The sequence below is a fragment of the Lynx rufus genome, unplaced genomic scaffold (assembly GCF_022079265.1).
Source record: "Lynx rufus isolate CCGP_SWC_20201006 ecotype Redwood Valley unplaced genomic scaffold, mLynRuf1.p SCAF_1, whole genome shotgun sequence".
NCBI lineage: Eukaryota > Metazoa > Chordata > Mammalia > Carnivora > Felidae > Lynx > Lynx rufus.
Window position 1 is genome coordinate 179,144,546 of NW_025814823.1, and position 19,505 is coordinate 179,164,050.

General features: G+C 44.8%; 1 protein-coding gene across 2 annotated transcripts in view; it reads right to left on the minus strand.

Moving 5' to 3' along the window:
• Nucleotides 1-19,505, minus strand: part of DOCK2 (dedicator of cytokinesis 2) — a 422,892-nt gene that overhangs the window by 21,817 nt on the left and 381,570 nt on the right. For both annotated transcript variants that reach the window (XM_047091278.1, XM_047091279.1), the window contains exons 36-43: nt 18,858-18,898; nt 15,357-15,447; nt 14,505-14,624; nt 11,209-11,298; nt 9,107-9,211; nt 6,672-6,813; nt 1,955-2,036; nt 426-510 (exon numbers count right to left, since the gene is read on the minus strand). In XM_047091278.1, coding sequence (XP_046947234.1) covers nt 426-510; nt 1,955-2,036; nt 6,672-6,813; nt 9,107-9,211; nt 11,209-11,298; nt 14,505-14,624; nt 15,357-15,447; nt 18,858-18,898 — 756 coding nt within the window. The remainder of the gene's footprint in view (nt 1-425; nt 511-1,954; nt 2,037-6,671; nt 6,814-9,106; nt 9,212-11,208; nt 11,299-14,504; nt 14,625-15,356; nt 15,448-18,857; nt 18,899-19,505) is intronic.

Below are 19,505 nucleotides of genomic sequence, written 5' to 3' on the forward strand. Positions count from 1 at the left end.
ACTTAGAGCATCCTCCTTCTGCCAGTCGTGAGAATTAGAAGACAGATCCTTGCTGGGAAGCACACAGTGGACACTGGGGACTGAAATCACTGTGTCTTCTTATTAGTATGTCCTGGAAGGTTTGACTTCATCAACACTCCTGCTTAGCCTGAGGGTCCCTGCCTTCTGGAAATGCCTGAGTACCCTGTGGTTGAAAGGTACACCTCACACAAGGCCTGGATGGTATCTTGAAAGTGTAGAGGTTCAAGAAATGAAAACAAACCTGATGGAAAAGACTGGAGAATGGGTGTCATCGTATCAGTAGATGTTAGCTTTACTTCTTTTTGCTTTGGATCAAATGCCCTCCCATTCTGACATTGACAGACACCTGTTCTGGTTGGGATGGGTGGCCCTGGGGAATGATCAAGGCTGCTGAAGATACTCACGGCAAATTCATTCTCAGGGTCGACGGTCCCTTTGCGCACAGGTCGGGAGTAGTGGAACTTTTGCACGTAGTTGGATTTATAAAAGCTGCAGGACAGAAAGAGGCAGAGACTCCTGGTAGCATGCCAGGTTGCTGACACAGAACCTGAGCTGACCTTGTGCTGTCAGGGGAGGCCCACTACAGTGAACTTCAGGTCTGGCAGTTAAAATTGTAGCATTTAAAATCAGGTGCTCCTGGGGCACCTGGGTGGCTCAGTTGGTTGAGCATCTGACTTCTGCTCAGGTCATGATCTCGAGGCTTGTAAATCTGGGCCATGCATTAGGCTCACTGCTGTCAGCATAGAGCCTGCTTCACATTGTCTGTGTTCCCCTATGTCTGCACCTCCCCTGTAGGTGCTCTCTACCTCTCATAAATAAATAAACATTAAAAACTAAAATCAGGTGTTCCTTGTAAGGTGATTGAGAAGCTAAACAGGTCTCATGTCCTTTAAGAACACAATACCCCTTAGAGTACCAAGGAGTTGGAATTCTACCATTAATCCATACCTAGGTCATCATTTCTGTGACCTCAGTGAAGAATCTAGATATGCCTACGGTCCTAGCCTAATGTCCCAGGGGTATCTTCCAAAGATTTCTTTAGTTATCCCAACCACCCCCCAAATCACTCTTCCTGAATCTCTGGGGAGGTTCTAACACCGGGGCCGGCAGGGCACGGTGCTAGCTGGATGGTTGTTATCTCTTGCCCCAGTGCCTGGCTGAAGAGGTTGGGGGGAGGCTCAGACCCAAGCTGAGCTATACCTGCTCAGCCTTCTGCACTGGTGTGGGGCTGCTGGGACAGACTCCTTCTCACAAAGAGCTCCTGCTTCCCACTGTCCTCCCAGAGGAGAGGGTTTTCTCTAAGGCACTCGAGGTGCTATACTGGGTACCCCGGGTCTGAGGAAGGTAAACTGGGCAGCTCCGAGGTGTGCCCCACAGGCCCCCTGCCTCATGGCCCCATCACTGACCTCACAATCTGCTACTGAACAGAGGGAGGGAGACCTTGCCTTTATGCTGCTTTCTCTACTGCCCCTTCATCATCGTCAGGACACATCCACTGTCAATGCACAAGCTCAACAAATGCTGAAAAGGTGTCCCTTTGGAAGAACGTGCTCAGTATGAGCACTGTCCCCGTCCTCACCCTGCCTGTTGCCTGCCCAGCCCACACACTCTGGCTATGCATTCCCTGGAACCACTCTGTCACCTGAGTGACAGGCTCTCCACCTCCAGTTCAATGAAATGTCATTGCTGCTTCCTGATATTTCACTGTGCCTTGTTCCTCCCATCTCTGGCTTCAGCCTTTTCAGGGACAGCACCCAGATTGCTAATTGGGCTGGAGGGGTCATTCTTTTCCCAAGAGGAAAAGAAATAAAAGGCTGGCTAAACCAGAGAAAGAACTGGGAGGGCACCAGGGCTTGTCCTGCCACCAGCTCAGCTTGACAGCTCCATGGGATTTTCTTCCCCATCCCTTCTTCAAATGAACTGTGGGTCTTACTTTATTATCTGGTCAGGCACTGGCTTATTCTTGAACCTTGGGTGTTCATCCAAGACAGGCTGGACGGTGAAACACTGGATGTCTGGGATTCCTGTAGTTAAGGGCTCACAACGTGTTGTGGGCTGCAGGGACAGTTCCCAGTTGAGACCTCCCACGACAGCCCTCCTGGGGCCAAGATTTTATTGAATGACTGACCTCAGGCTGCTGGCTGCCAACTAGATCCTAATGACAAGTTAGTAGTCATCATGGTCCTTATCAGAATTGCCTGTCACTTGTAAGCCCATCCCAGGGCTCAGCCCTTGCTAACAGTTGTTCAGTGGTCCTTAATCATCATTATCATTTCTATACTAACTGTAATACCATAATGAATTTATAGTTCTCAGTCAGTTGCATAGCATATCCCCCATGGTCTCCTTGCATCTCGCCAATTCCACTCAGCAGTGTTATTAATGTAATTCTCCCCCCTTTATAGATGAGGACATCAAGGTCAAAGAGGCCAGGCGAATTACTGAAGGTCACACAGCTTGTGAGAACAGAACAGAGGTCTGTAGTTGGGTCTTTTAACCACACGCTTGGGGTTCTTTGACCCTAGACTGCTCCTCAGTGTGTTCCTTTGACCAGCAGCATCTGCATCTCCTGAAGCCTTGTTAGAAATGATGAGTCTGGGGGGCACCTGGGTGCCTACATCAGTTGAGTGTCCAACTTTGGCTCAGGTTATGATCTCACAGTTCATGAGTTCGAGCCCTGCATCAGGCTCCCTGCTGTCAGTGCAGAGCCTGCTTTGGATCCACTGTCCCCCCTCTCTCTGCCCCTCTTGCTTGTGCCCATGCTCTCTCTCTCTCTCAAAAATAAATAAATATTTAAAAAATTATAAGAAATGGTGACACCTACCTCAGACCTATGAATCAGTGTCTAGAGTTTTATAAGAGCATCATGTGATATAGAGGCATCTTTAAGTTTGAGAAGCACTGCTTTAGAGCATGCAAATGGATATCATTTTGCATTCCAGCCCTGAAAATTTGAAAGTAACTGCTTGTGGCAGGATTGTGAGGCCATGTCCAGGCTGAGTGGGAAAGAGTTCTATGATTGATTAGTGATGCCTTCCATGGGCGCAGGCTATGGGAGCTTCGTCTGCCTATTCTAGACCTTTATTCGTTTTAAACCGATAGCATGGCAATCCAAATAAACAAAACCAGTCATCACTGATTCCATCTCCTGGCCCCTGTTTCCCTTCCCGTGCCTTTCATGTCTGCTTTACTCATCTCTCTTCAGGTATCCAAGATCTCTAATCCCTTCATTCCACCCAATGATTACCACAACTCCAAAAACTCTCCCTGAGCCTGGAATTTTTGCCAACCAAGGAATCACAAGCTCTTCTTTCTGGCATTCAAAGTTTCTCTCTGGTTTCCCAAAAGATTCTACTATGCCCTTTGCTTGAAATATTTTCTCACATCACCCCCTCTTCCCGTGAGCCCTTGAGGCAAATGTCAAATATCACAGGCTCCGTAAGTATTCAATTTACCCTCAGTCAGGTGTCGTTTCCTTCCTTTGACTCTCCACAGCATTTTGCCTATACTTAGGACTCTTATCTCTCCAGCTTCCTGTCTTTTCCCTTCCCAGACCCTCCCCACCAGACTGTGAGTTTTTTGATGGCAAAGGCTATGATTCTTTCATACAGAAGAAATGGCCAAAATATAATTCCAAGTTAAATTCAATTGTCCCCCTCTGATAAACTCACTCCATATTAGTATGCTGTGAATTTAATTGTTTTATCTCTGCAGAATATTTCCACATTAAATGAGAGTTCCTTAAAGAGAGAGAGACAGAGAGACAGAGAGACAAAGAGACAGAGACAGAGAGAGAACACAATGCTTTAGATAAATAACAAACCTCACTGGAAGGATTTCTGTAATATTCAGAAAAACCATTTTCTTTTTCAAGCCATATAGCCAACAGCTCCCTTCTCTGGGAAGGAAACCACTTTGGTTTCCACACCAATCCATTTATGTAGCAGCCAATCTATGGCTGCTCTCCCACTACAACAATAGAGTTGAGTAGTTATGACATAGAGACCACATGACTAACAAAGACTGAAATATTTCCTATCTGGTCCTTTATACAAAAGTTGGCCAACCCTTGTTCTAGAGAGGCTTCTAAGTCACATCCACTGATCTTAGCAATTGGCCTTGGACCAGGAGGAGAATCCAAACCTGTCCTGAGGAAACTAGTGACACCAGAGCCTTTAAATCATGCCCAGGAGGATGCATGGCTGGACTGTCTCACTACATGTTGAGTCTGTACATGGAACTGGGACCCCAAGGTTTGGGCAGAGGGAATGTGGGAGACAGGACACTCAACTAAGAGGCCTTAGCTTTCAAATGTCTTCCCCTACTTGGTTACCTAAAAGAGAAGACATGAGATGTGTTGCCCTTCCAAAACTGCTTGCTAGCTTTTCTACTAGTGAAGGTGAGAGGACAGAGCATTCAGAGCTCAGGTTTTGGCAACGAGGAGATCTGGGTTCAAACCCTAGCTCCATCAGTTTTCAGCACCTTGTGCAAGCTGCTTATATTTTTTGAGCCTCGGTTTTCTTATTTGCATATGCAGAGAGTAATAATACCCAACTCATAGGATTACTATAAGGATAAAATGAAACAATGCATGAAAAATGCCTGGTACATGATGAACAGCTAATAAAGAACATTCTGTTCATTAATTTTAGTGGAAGTAATGGCATTATAGAAAGAATATACACTTTGAGATAGATCTTGGAGTTCAAATCTCACTTCCATAACTAGGTTTGTAACCTTAGGAAAACTACTTTACTTCTTTGCCCTACACATTCCTTCTCTATGAAATAGGACAGACATAATACCCATCCCATAGAGTTATTTGGGGGTTAAAGAAATAATGGTTATAAAGCACTCAATCTATTCATGGCATGAAGAGGACTTTTAGCAAATGTCAATCCTTTTTCCTTTTCAACCTGGTTCCTGGTGCTACTAAATCAGGCCTGCATATGATGAGATAACCTAGTAACACGTAGTCTCCCTTCACCCCAAGCTAAAATGCCATGGAGCTATTCAACACCACGAGCCCACTTAAGAAGGGCCTTAGTGCTAATCTCCTGTCTCGCCTGTAACCAAAATCACATTTGTAACCAGTCAGCCCCAGGACTAGTTGCATTTCCTCTTGCAAATACCATGGTAGAGCAGGCATGAAGGGCAGGTGAGCATAATGAAAAGGTTACAGATGAATATGTATCACCCAAGGGAAAAATATTTGGATTACGGTTCGGCAGACTTAGCAGACCAGCATGCAACCTGTCAACCCCATTTTAAAGGCTGTAACTTAATTTGTGCTACAGGGTGTGGTGCTGGGAGCCAGGGTGGGCTAATACATCACCACTCAGCCGTCTGCCTGATCCTTGGGTTAATGTGCTCTCTGCCACCAGGAGTCTTGCCCCCTGCCCAGTGTCAGCTCCTGGACCTATGAACACCTCACTGGCATCATCTCATATCCCCCATACCCTCCTCTGTAGACTTCAGTGAGCTGGCTCCCTCCCTGCATCCTTCCCTCCTTCTTTTCTTTCTTTATCTCTCTTTTCTCTCTCTCTTGTTTCCCTTTCCATTAATCAACAAGTATTTTATTATCATTACTTTTTTTTTTTTTTTTTTTTTTTTGCTTTGTGCTGGGCACAAGGGGAGATGGGGGGACTTACTACAGCAAACAAGGCAGTGCAGGTCTCTGCCCTCCCAGACCTTATAGTCTAGCTTATGTGGACCTTTAAAAAGCACAAAAGATAACAGATTGAGATCAAGTCTCTAAAGAAAACAGACAGGGTGTGAGATAAGAGGCTCATGGAGAGTTCAGAAAAGGCCGCTTTAGATGAGTGACCAGGAAAAGCTCTTCCAGGAAGTGACACCAAGTTAAGATCTGATGGGTAAGAAAGGGGTTGGGGGAAGGGCATGGCGAGAAGAGGGAACAGAAGATTCATAGGTCCAGAGGGAACCAGCTAGGTGTGTTTAGACAACAGAAACGAGGCCAGTGTGGCCAAAGAGACATGAGAAAGGGAAGGAAGAATCCTGGGGAGGGGGGCAGGGTTCAGATGGTGAAAAACCTACTTGCCTTGATCAGGAGTTTTGATCTTATTGTAAGAGAAGTAAGGTGCCATTCCAGTTCTTGGAAGCCACTGTGTTCCTTCCCACTCAAGGCCTGTGAGCACGATTGTGCTTCCCTCTCTCTGGGCCCTTCTCCCCACCTCCTGCTAACCTTTGGCTTGTTGGTAACCTTAGACATTACCTTCCTCAAGGAAGCCTTCTCTGCCCTCCCACAGTGTCCTGCATGGCTTCCTCTTGGCATTAATCCCATTTCTACAAATACATATTTAATGGTGCAGTTAGTTGTTCACTGTCTCTTTTACTTGCTAGACTATGAGCTCCCTGAAGGTAGGACCACTTTGTGAGTGTGATCATCAGTGTCTTGCACAATGATTGGCACAGAGCCAGGGCTCTATAGTATTCACTATGAGAATGAATGAATGAATGAGTGAATTAATCAATGAGCACAACATTTAGAATTTCCCGAGATGGATTCTTTGGATACCATACTAGACACTGACATTGGCACCACTGCATGATTCTGGCAGCAGCTTCTAAGCTCTAAGGTGGGGCTCTGTGGGCCTTTTCCTGGCCCTGGCTGGGCCATTCTCCAAGGATACACTGGCCTGGGGCATTCTTCACGTCATCCCCAGGGGCAGAGGTTGTGTTCATCTTCTCTGCATTGGGGAACTGGCTCATCAGCTGCATCTGGAAATCTTCTCTTCGCTCATACTCCTTCCCTCGGTAGATGAACACTTTGTTCTGCAGAGAAATGACACCCAACAGAGATCTTAGGGCTTAGGCTTGGAAAACATGATGCAAGCAAAGCTGGGGGGCTTGTGACATGAGCACCGGCTCTGGTGACCTCCTAGAGATCTGTCTCCTTTCTGCTTCCCCACCACAGAAAAGAAAAGCTCAGCTCACAGACCTAGCTAGGTATACCACTTCTTTAAAAAGAATGATTCTAAAAGGAGAGGGGATTGTGGATGCTGAGAACTTTTTCAAACTGTCCTATGTGTAAGTTCCAGAACTGTTCCTCACTCAGCTTTCAGTGTGTCATACCTGGTCTTCTGTTTGCATGACCACAAAAGGTCCCTCCTGCCTTTAATGAGCCATGTAGGCTGGGCCTGCAGGGTGGAAGGTACCAGTTTTGGGGTCCTTCATCACATAGCTCCTGGATCTAAATCCATGAAAATACATTCTTTACCCTTCTTTGACTATGTTAGCCTTCTCTAGATCAGTAGTTTTCAAATAGGAGGTGATTTTGCCTCCTAAGGGATACTGGCCATGTCTGGAAATATTTTTGGTTGTCACAACTTGGGGGAGGGGAAGCTACCGGAACCCCCTGGGTAGAAGCCCAGAATGCTACTAAATGTCCTTTAATGCACAGGACGGCCCCCTTAACAGAGAACAACCTGATCTAAAATGTCAGTAGAGCTGAGGTTGAGAAACCTTGTTCTAGATCGTATCTACCATCCGTGCCACCTCTACTGGCCCAGAAGCTCTTCAATCTAAACCCACGTCTGTCACCTCTGCATGTCAGTGCTTCCAAATCTGGGTGATTGTCAGATGGGCCTAGGAGACTTCTAGAAGTTCAGATCCATAGGCCTTGCTCTAGACCTGCTGAAATGGAATCTGTGGGAGTAAGATCCAGAAATACGTGTTTTTAACACGTTCTCCAGGGGGTTCTGATGTACAATCAGGTTTGGAAAGCCACCTCTACTCCAATGAGGAAACCCTCATTCTCTACCTCTTTTGCAGCCTGTGGTGCTTACTTTTGTGAGTCCACTCTGACTTCCCCATTGACTGGTAACAGTGAGTAACTTAGCTTCTCAACTAGACTGCAAATCAAGTAAGGTCAGAGATCAGATTGGCTGTTTCTTTTGAATGTCCCTGACTATAACATTGAACCTCAGGTTCACTGGATGGAGTCCTATGGGAAAGAAGCCTACAGCTGACCTAATCCAACTCTCTACATGATCAGTGAATAATCCACAAGAGCATTACTTCAGAAAGTATGCTCAGAGGGGGGCCTGGGTGGCTCCATCAGTTATGCATCCGACTTCAGCTCAGGTCATGATCTCATAGTTCATGGGTTCGAGCCTCACATAGGGCTCTGTGCTGACAGCTTAGAGCATGGAGTCTGCTTCAGATTCTGTGTCTCCCTCTCTCTCTCTCTCTCTGCCCCTCCCCCACTTGTGCTCTGTCTCTCTCTGCCTTTCAAAAATGAACAAATGTTAAAAAAAAAAAAAAGTATGCTCCAGAGACCCCTGAAGGTCCCTAAAACCCTTTCAGGGCCTCATGAGATCAAGGAGCACTCTTCATAATAATGGTCAGTTGTTATTTGCCTTTTTCACTATCATTCTTTCAGATGTGTGGTAGAATTTTCCAGAAGCTGCATGATATGTGTAGTCTATCACTACAGACTAAATGCAGAAGAAAGTGTAAGTACCTAGCCATCCTCTCTTAATCTAAATATTAAAGAGATTTATAGAAATATGTAGCAATCTCACTGTTGGCACACATTTTTTATGGGAAAATATAACTATTTTTTCATAATGATGCAAGTTATGTTAACACGTGACAGATTAATTATTGTTATTTTTAAATAAATTGATAAATATTTTAAAATTTTCTTAGTTTTAATTTTGAATATGATAAATGTAGACAGCTAGAGTCTATCAATACAAAAGTTCATTGGAGACCTCAATAACTTTTCAGAGAGAAAAGAGATTCCTGAGCCCAAAAGGTCTGAGAACCAGAGCTCTACAGTGCTGGCAGGGTAGCAGAGGTCCACTGGCTCTCCTTGAACACCACACTCAAGAGATGGGGAGCTCGCTACCTCATGGGGCAGCTCTGGTTGCTGTGTATCTATAGGAACATGGGGTAGCTGAGGGTGGTGATGATGGAGGAGACTGGGCATGTGCTGGGGGTGAGGGCAGCCCTCAGATGGAGGAGAGCACATAGTCTCAGTACAAGCGGATCCCTGAAGCACAAAGCGGCAGCTGAGAGGCCCCAGGCCCCTGGCCTGGGTCTCAGTCACCCACAAACTCACCCGCAGAAAGGAGGGAAATCCCTGGCCATAGTATCCAACAGCAAAGTAGTCTGGCTTGGGCCTGAGGATTTTCATGATGTTTTCATAGAATTTTGCCTGCTGGATCTGGAAGGAGAAAACTCACAGCTTGTAACAACATAGATATGTGTATCAAAGGCACATTCAACTCAGAGAGGCCACTCCTTTTTTTTTAATTTTATTTTTTATTCTTTAAAATTTACATCCAAATTAGTTAGCATATAGTGCAACAATGATTTCAGGAGTAGATTCCTTAGTGCCCCTTACCCATTTAGCCCATCCCCCCTCCCACAACCCCTCTAGTAACCCTCAGTTTGTTCTCCATATTTATGAGTCTCTTCTGTTTTGTCCCCCTCCCTGTTTTTATATTATTTTTGTTTCCCTTCCCTTATGTTCATCTGTTTTGTTTCTTAAAGTCCAGAGAGGCCACTCTTGAGAGACGATCATTATACCAGAACCAAGATGCCCACTGCACATATTTGCAAATCTGTGGGTATGTCTATAATCATAATAGCAATGGCTGTATTCACCCTATACCAGGTTCCACGTTAATCACTCTACCTGCACCAGCTCATTTACTCACATCATCCTCTTAACAACCCACAAGTTTCGTATGTCTGTTTTGCAGATAAAGAAATGTTTTTTGTATCTCACAGTGCAGCTAGTAAGTATGAAGCTGAATCCAGCCAGCTGTCCAGAGCCCCCACCTCGCCATGCTGCTCTCTCCTTTGGGCACACAAGGCATATGTTTGTGGGGGTCTATGGATGCATAAATATCTCCAGATATATGTATCTTCCCTTGTATGTACCCTTGACGTATTTCATCAATTCTAATAGGTGTGCATTCTTCATATTTTAACATCTCTGAAAACAGTTTACATCTTACTTTACACCTGATAGCATCTTAGAATTGCTATTAGTCAGATAGAAATCATGACAAGGCACATACAAAAAAAGACTGCATCTCAGACTGATGGCATCTTAAATTTGATACAATATGGGAGATAAGTGTGCATGGACACAAGCCTGTGCAACATGGACTTGGAGAATGGGCATGCATGTACATCAACATGTGCATGAATGTGTACTGTGTGTATGTGCATGTGTGTGTACAAATGTGTACTAGGTACGTGTGTGCATGTGTGCACATGAATGTTCACTGTGTGTATGCATGAATGTGTACTGTATGTGCATGTGTGTGTGCACAAATGTGTACTGGATGCATGTGTGCATGTGTGCCCCCATGTTTGCAAATATCTATGTGGATGTATGTGTAGGGTAGATATAAGTGTTTCTTGCTGTGACTACATATGTGTGTTTGCATCATATCTTACACACAGTACAAACAGCTAACAGCCCAGCTGCTTTTAACAAGAATACTGCATTCAATACCCATCCCCCCCACGAAGAAACAATAAATCATCTCTCCATGTTTGGACTCTCATTTTATAGTTCCCTGGACAGAGCTGGACTGGCCTGTCAAAATAGGCTACCATGGGGCACTGGTGTCCTGGCTCTGAGGTGGCCAGGAAATATGTAGGAGGTGTACAAGTGGGGGGAGCAGCCCAAACGTTCTGCATTTTCTCTGCAGAGGCCACTTCCCCGCCAAGCCCTGGCATCTGCAGCACAAGTAGGCTAGGCTGGCTCCCCCACTCTCCACTTACCCCCCCCCCCCACCAATCACAAGCACCGAGGAGCTAATGGGGAATGGCCAGATGGGGAGCATTTTAATGTGATTTATCTGTTAATCAGAAAGCACAAATTTGCGTTTTTATTTAATTGGCTTAGTGATTTGTAGTGATTTTACTGCAAATGTAGCACAGTGTTTATTGGGTGTGCAACGGCAGCAGCAGCCCCAGTGCCAAGCAGGTACTTACTACTCCATCCGGGAAACTGTCACTAATGAGTTTTCCCAGAATGCCTTCTTCTGGAAATATTCCCAACTGGAAGGAAGGCTTTCAGCACAGCCTTACTCAGCTCAGGCCCTACGTACACTCTTTTTCTGGTGTCCTGACCCCACCTGGCCTCCTGCTTCCTCTCCCCAGCCTCTCTGGGGAGCTGAGGCCCTGGGCACCCTGTCTTACCAGGTTCTGGCTCAGGAGCTCATAGTCAAAGATCTCCATCTCGTATTGTTCCGCCAGCTCCTTGCACAGACTGATGGCTTCTTCCCACATCTATAGGAAGGTCATGGACACAAAGGTTAGGAGGTACATCCAAGCTTGCAGAACCCTTGCTGAGGAAGGGACTCAAGGCAGCTTGACTCCTGGGAGGTGTCTAGTAACAGCTGCATTTCCCAGGTGAGAAATGGAGGTTCAGACAGGCAGAGACATTGTCCTAGGTCACATGCCTAACCAAAAGCTGGGCTAGAATGCACACCTGGGTGTGACCTGAGAATTGTTAACTATAGACCTATTGTTGTACAGTAGATCTCTAAAACTTTCTCATCTTGTGTAACTGAAACTTTATACTTGTCACTTGGGGTTATTTGGAGTACATGAGTGGGGAGGGGGGCTGCACAGAGGTAGCGGTGGAGCTGAGTATAACAAGAGTGATTAGAACTTTTTGTAAATAGGCATTTTCCATTTGAAAAAAAATCCTGGAAAAGCAAACCCTTTTCCTCTGCTCTTAGGCTGAATCCGATAGATCATCCTTCCATCTTAGACTGAAGGGGGTCGGGAGCCTCTGCAGAGGCGGGAGATGCAGAGTGGGCTGGAGATCTGGCAATCTCAAGGGACACCCATCACATTTCATATTCAGTTTAAAATGGGAAATGCATCTAAATGGAGAAGCTAGGGGAGGTGGGGAAGGAGAGAGGGGAGGTTGCCAAAATGTAGTGTGTGCTGTGTAGCAAAAATGCTCTCTCTGCATCCAAGCATAAAAATAAATAAAAGCAAGTGCCGAGTGGAGGAGCCACGGCTGTAAACCCGTGGACAACTTAGTGAGCAGCATAAAAATGCTTTATGTGCCAGGAGGAACCAAGTCTACAGGCCAGGCTGGGCTGGGGCTTTCTTTCTGTTCAGCCTGAACAAGAAGACGGTGGTAAAGTCCCTGGGCTGGGTCAGGGGACTTTTTGGCTCATGTGGAGATCTTTGCAAACTCTGTACCATAATCTGCCAGAAATGCCCTCACCAATGTGTTAAGAGACCACTGATGGGCCAGGGAGGGAGTCAGATATCTAGGATTTCCTCCTGAGTCTGCCTGTATGGCCACCAGGACCTCTGACAGTCACTGATCCCTCTGAATCTCATACATTGATTATTGAGTACCGCCTGGCTTCTAGGCATGGTATGGTATACAGTGATGGAATAGGCATAAATATGGACAAGACACAGTCTCTCCTGTCCTGAAATGTACGTGGGTAAAGCATACACATACATAGATGCAAGAATTGGGTTTTGAGGGATGTAGAGGAGTCCACAAAATATTGACAGATGGACTTGCAAAGTAGAAGGCTATTGTGTGTGTCTGGAGCAATAAATCTACATGAGGGAAGGTATGGGGAGAGGAGGTTAAGGGGATGCTTAAGAGTTTGGGCTTCATTCTGGAAGTTTCCACAGCAGTGGCTATTGAAGTGAGCTGTACCCATCTGCTCTCTCCTCTCTGCTCCCAAAGTACCTGGGCACTACTTTTCTCTCCCTCATTCTCCATTATTGCACAACACCAAAGGGTAATATGCAAAGAAGATCATGATTCGTTTGTCTGTTTTGCCAACTAGATGATAAGGTCCTTGAGATGAGGGATGGCATCTTTTTCCTCTCTGTTCAGCATAGGGTGAGTTGAACTGGATACATGGCAGAAGACAAAGCTCAACACGTCCTGTTGGGGCTTTCACACCGTGATGCACTGAATCAGCTGTAAACAAATAGTAAGCTCTGACTTGAAGTCAGCAGGGCAGGAGGTTTCAGCAACGGCAGACTCACTGCCCTCAAGAGGCTTATAATTGTAAATTATAAAAACAGTGGTCTCCAACTGCTCAACTCCTGGGAATTTATAAGCCCTTCCACAGACATTACCTCATTCTGTCTTTCCAGGGAAGGTGGGGAGATCAGGCTAAGACAGATACAATGAACTGCAGTGACAGAACAGATCAAAATTAAGTCCACTAAATTATGTCCAGATGAATAGTAAGAGGTCTTGTAATTCAGAGGAGAGGCACAGCTGTCGGTAAGCTGGAGGACTCAAAAAAGGTTTGATGGAGGAAGTGGCCAATCAACTGGGGCCTTGAAGGCAGAGTAGGGTAATGATGACAGTTAAAATTTAAGAAAATATGACTATGTACCAGGTCCTAGCTTAGGTGTTCTACCTGCATTCTCTTACATAATTTTCACAATACAACTAGGAAGTAGGTACTATTAGTATCATTATTTTGGATGGGAATTGGAGTCTCTAAGAGGTCAAGGGAACTGTGACAGAGGAGCAACATTTGAAACCAGGCTGACTCCAGAGCCTAAGCACTTAGCCACATGCCACATCTCCTACAGGATGAATGGTTGCATTTGGCTTGGTGCTTCTTGAAGGTCCACTGGGGACTGGAGGATGAGTATCAGTTGGTCTGGTTAATCTCCTCCCAACCAAACATTTTGTCCTTGTTGTTTAAAGATCAATGGCATCACCCTGTCATTCATTCATGTAATTCATTCACTTATTCAACATATATTTATTTGTCCCTGCATGCCAGGCTCTGCACTAACCACTGGACATTCAGCAGTGGACATGTCTTTGTGTTTGTGGCATTCTAAAATGACAAGCCAAACAATGAATGTAAAAACAAAATGAACAAGGTGATGTCTGATAGTGACAAGTGCTTTGAAGAGGCAATAAAGGTGACTCGGGGAAGGGGCGCTGTTTTGCCTAGGTTGGTCAGGGAAGGTGTCCTTGAGGACATCTGAGCAAAGCTCTGAGCTCTGAGAGGGAGTCTTCGATGGAAAGCTACGGAGGAAAAATGTTCTAAGATGGGAAAAGCAAGTGCAAAGATGCTGATGTGGAAAAGAATTTGGGATACAGCATGGGGGCAAGAGGAGCTGTCAGGGATGAAACAAGAGAAGCGGTCAGAAGACAGCTCATGTGAGGCCTCACAGGTCACAGACAGGATTGTGTACTCTTTCTGGTGGAATGTGGGAGCCATTTCCTGTACAGAGGATGATCTGTTGGAGGCACTAGAGGGAGCAGGCAGATTTCTCAGAACCCATTGAGTATCCAAGTGAACAATGAGGAGGCCCTGAATGGAGGTGGTGAGAAGGTGGAGCAAAGTGACCAGACTCAGAACTGGGAGGGAGAGCTGACCAGACGTGCAGATGGATGGGGTGCAGAGTATGGGAAGGAACCACCCTTCCCCATAGCCATGATCTCCACAGAGAGAGGGAGGACAGGGGTAAATTACCTTTCCTTTGTCAAAGTAGCCTATGATGATCTCATAGAGCGTCTCCTTCAGCTGCCGGTGAGTCTGGGGGTGCTGCTGGCCTGTCTGCATGACCTGCGATGTGCACTGCTCATCTGACCACTGAGGACAAGAGATACACCAAATCACCCGGGGCTGAGAGGGAGCCAAGGGGAGGTGTCTTCCCTACTTATGAGGAGCAGGAGGAAGCTCTGCACACACGTCTGTCAGCTGGCCTGTCACCCTGGGTGTGAATGGTCAGTCAGGGAGAGGCTGGTCTGTGGTTTCCATTGGGAAGTGTCTCCTGATTTTTGCCAATTGTGCCTTTTGGACTGTCTATTGGCTCATGTGTGTGGTTTGTAGGGATTTTCCTGGAACCCCTATAAGACATGAGCCCAGCTTTTCAAAAAGCCAAAGGAAATCCTTCAGAACACTGTCCAGCTACAACACTGTTTTCAAGAGAAAGAAAACAGCTCACTGGGCATGCTAATGATTTATAGGTGATGTTTGAATGTTATATAAAACTGTAAAACATGTCTCAGGGGGGTTATTGTTGTTGCTAAATGTGAAAGTCACTTGAAACCTTATGTGACCAGGAAAAGTAGTGCAGAACAGTAACTGGCCAAGTCAAGAGTTTGGGGACATAGCAAAACAAAATTTATTGGGCTAATTATTTTCCTTTTCCTTTTCTGTTTCCTTTTCCTTTCCTTTTCTTTCTTCCCTTCCCTTCCCTTCCTTTCCCTTCCCTTCCCTTCCTCTTTCTCTCTTTCTTCCCCCTGCTCCTTAACTCTTTAACTTGCTGTGAGGGCCACATAGAGATCCTAACACAAATCACCTTTATTGGAAGGACAGTACCTTGAGAAGCCAGGTGTGGAGAAGGAGTGTGTAGGCAGCCTCTGTGTAATTATCACAATCCAGGTGAAGATCGCGGAGTTTGTACAAGTACCTGTTTGGGGAAATATGCTAGGTTACCAGGGTCAGTGACAAGGAGGCCGGAGATAGGGCAAGTAGGAGTCAGACAGAACAACTAGGCACCTCTTGGGATCACAGAGGAATCCTCCATTGCTGATAACCAGCTCCACCCTGCATGGGTGACAACAGCAGCTGTTACTGTTTATGGGACACCTAGTGTGTGACAGGTACCAGGCTAGGTATTTTGAATGCCTTAGATCATTTAATCCACATGGCAACCTTGTGAGATGGGTTCATTGAGAAAAGTATGGTTTGGAGAAGTGTGAAGTATCATCCCAGCTGGTATTCAACTTGATACTAAAGAATCTGGCCAATGCAACGTGACAAATAAGAAAGGTGAAATGAATAACTCATCACAAGTCTTGTGCTAATAATTGGAAGAGCTGGAACATGATCCCAGGCTAATTGTCTCCACAGCTCGTGCTCTGAACATTGTACCATTCCAGGAGAATGAACAAGCCACAGCACTATAAAGGACAGCTCTTCAGTGGGCTCTTGGTATAAAAGAAGTGCATTTTCTGGTAAGAGAAGGAAGTGGACCAGGGTCTCAAGATTAGATATTCATATGGAGACCTTGAGCAGTCAGTAAGGAGAATATACTATTCAACCAAAACCACATTCCTACCTTCTCTCCCTTTACAATGTGTGGTTTCAGTTCTGAACCCTGGGATGACTGCATTGTAAAAATACAGTTGTGAGCTATGTTGGGAAGAGAGATCTGTGGTACTATGAGAACAGGACTCATCTAGGTAGGGAGAGAAGGGATTTCTAGAGAAGTTCCTATGGCATGGCAGTTGAGCAAGGATCTAAAAGTGAGGGGATGAATGAGGGATGAAGATCCCAGGTAGAAAGATTTGCCTATTCATTCATCTAACAAATGGGTACTTCAGATATTATATCAGTTCATCCTCCCAGTCAACCTTTTATAGACAAGAAAACTGAGATTTATGTTAAAGTACACAGAGCAAGAAATAGGTAGAACCAGGTTTAACCATCAGCAATTTCTGCCTCTATAGTCATGGCCATTCCACTCCCCTCCCTTTTTACCTTTTCTCTCATCAGTCAGTTATCAGTGAAATTATATGAGGCTTGCATGCTGGGAGTGTTGAGCTTGTGGTCTACCTTTAGAAGCCCCTATGTGCATGGCTGAATCCTACTTTATCTCCTCCTGTCCATCCTTCATCCTTTAGATCCTTAGATGGATGGGTCCAAAAACCTTAGATGGATGGGTCCAAAAACCTTAGATGGATGGGTCCAATAAACCTTCAGAAGACAGATTTATTCCTTTACTGGCCAAGGCACCCTCTCTTCTCCTTTGCCAGCTCAAGGGTTTGGTGATCTACTGCAGAGCCCAAAGGAAAACACCCTAATGGGCCTGACCAGGGATTCAAACCCAGGTACCTACATAGGCCAGATGCACAGCTTGAGTGATGTAGGCAGGGTGAAGTCTGCCTACAAGGGGGAATGGGGACAATGTCATGACTAGAGTACCTCAGATTTGTCAGGACAGGAGGAGGGCCCAGTGTTGCCATACCTTCTGAGTTTTTAGAAGAGGGAAATTTTTATTTTATTTATTTTATTATATTTTACTTTTTAAGCTTATTTATTTTGAGGGGGGGTATAGAGAGAGGGGTACAGAGAGAATCTTAAGCAGGCTCTGTGCTGCCAGTCCAAGGCTCAATGTGGAACTTGAACTCATGAACCATGAGATCTTGACCTGAGCTGAGATCAAGAATTGGACACTCAACTAACTGAGCCACCCAGGCACCCCGGGGAATTTTTATTTTTTTGTAAAATCTCTAGATTTCCAAATTTTGGCAACCAATTAAAAAATGTTTTTAAATACTGTGCCTGCCAAACAGAACAGGTTTTCAGACTATATCCTGTTACATTGTTTGGTTTAGGCAAATGCGGTTTTCCTAGATTACAACAGAACTCAAATCTCCAGAGCTTATGGAGATCTGGGGCTCACCATCTGTGTTGCTAAAATGGGAAGGAGAGAAAAGAGGTTGGAAGGATGGATCCATGTGCTAGACACTTTACCTATAGCATCTCATTTAATCCTCAAAACAGAAGGTAGAATGGAAACATTCTATAAAGGGAAACCTCAACCCAGAGAGACTGAGGGATCTTATACAGACTCGCCAAGAAGACAAGGTGAAAACCCCAGGCCCTTTGGACTCCAAAGCTTTGCACTACTATAATAAGTCATGTCTGGTGATGTTATAAATACTATCTCAGCTTAGGACAGCCTATGGAATTATCTCTTATCCAAATGATAGTTCCTATTCCTGGAATAATGCTAAACTAAGTACCTAAAAATATCTGCAATAATAGCAGAGTAGGTTCAGGCTTGGAGTCTCTGGCATTTGACAGAATGGGTCAAAAGACTTGAAAACGCTTGTTAACCTTCTGGCCAATTTCTCTTTGTGGCTCTTGTCTCATAAGGATATGAGCAAGCTATAACTTGGACACATAAGATATATGTCCAAGAATTTTGTCGTTGTGCTATTTATGATAGGAAAAAGTTGGAAACAACCTAAATGTTCAACAATATAGGATTGGCTATATAAATTATGGTATATTCTGGAAAGAAAATTTTATAGTTTCATTAAAAATGATGTTGAAATTCATCTGTTGACATGGAATTCTTGTCAAGCAAAGAATAAATTTTGAGCAATATGATCTCATTTTTGTAAAAAATATGCAGGCATAGAATTCCATCTCTATATAAATATAAAAGGGTCTGAGAATATGTATGGATTATGAGAGTTTATTTCACTTTTTTTTGGTCTATACTTTATGAGTTGTTTGTTGCTGTTGTTCTGATAGTAAGTATGCATTATTTTTGTAAAGAGTAAAAATAGCAATACAAAAAATTTGGAGAAAAGAATGTGAGATTCTGAGAAAAAAATGCCCTCCCCCCAAAAAAACCCTTCATGATATATTCAAATAAATGTCTTCTAAATGCCTACAAGAAAATAGGTTATCATGCATCTTGGTATTTTTTTTCCTGTGCAATTGGGCTGGCCAATGGTCTAACTACATGCTTCATAAACCCTAGAATTGGGCCCCATATGCTAACCCTTCAACAAATGCAGATATAATTCACCAGCTCGATCCATAAGATGGGTTAAGGAAACTATGGTCTGTGGATACAACAAAACAGCATGGCAGGTTGTAGAACTCCAAGTGGCGTGGGGGGCTGCTTAGGAGAATGAGAAGAGTTGAATCTGGAGAGATTGATAGGAATCAGAATACACAGGGACCTAGCATCAAGAAGGTAAGTTTAAATTCCATCCTGAAGGCAGCAGGGAGCCATTGATGGATACTGAGCAGGAGAATGATACAGCAGATCTGAATTTTAGAAAACAAAAATCTTACCTTATGTACATCTCTTCCCGATTGTTATCTTTGTAGAAATTCTAGGTAGTGGAGGAAAAACAGTGGTGAGTGTTTTTCTTTGCAGAGTGGCAGGAGTAGAGGGAGTAGTGATGGAGACGTAGGGAAGACTGCTCTTTACTATCTGGGCTCTCTGAGATGGGAGCCTGGAACTTACTTTCTTGAATGCATCAAACACCCTTTCTAGGAGATTCTACCTTGAAAGCCACTCCCCTGATCCTTAGGCTATAAAGGGACAGAGGGGGTACCTCAGCCATCACATGTCAGGGTGCAGATGGGCTATCTGCTGCACTGAGAGGTGGGTTGTCAGGATTGCGGCAGCCCAGCTTGATTTTACAAGCTCAGACCCATTACTCAGAAGGAGCTGGTTGTTCTCAAAATTATAGCAGTAATCAGAGTTCTAGGAATAGTAACAGATTTCAGGGATAATAACGGATCACAACTCCTGATAGTACAGTGGTATGAGGAGTTACGATGAGACTCCACAGGCAAAGACATTTAAACTTGGCAATACCTGGGAAGCTCGACTCAAGCTCAGGGATCATTTAGACCAGTAGTGGTCCTGGGCTCTACCACCAGATATCCTAATCTCGTGCATTTGTAAATGAGCCCTTAAAAATTTTGAGCCAG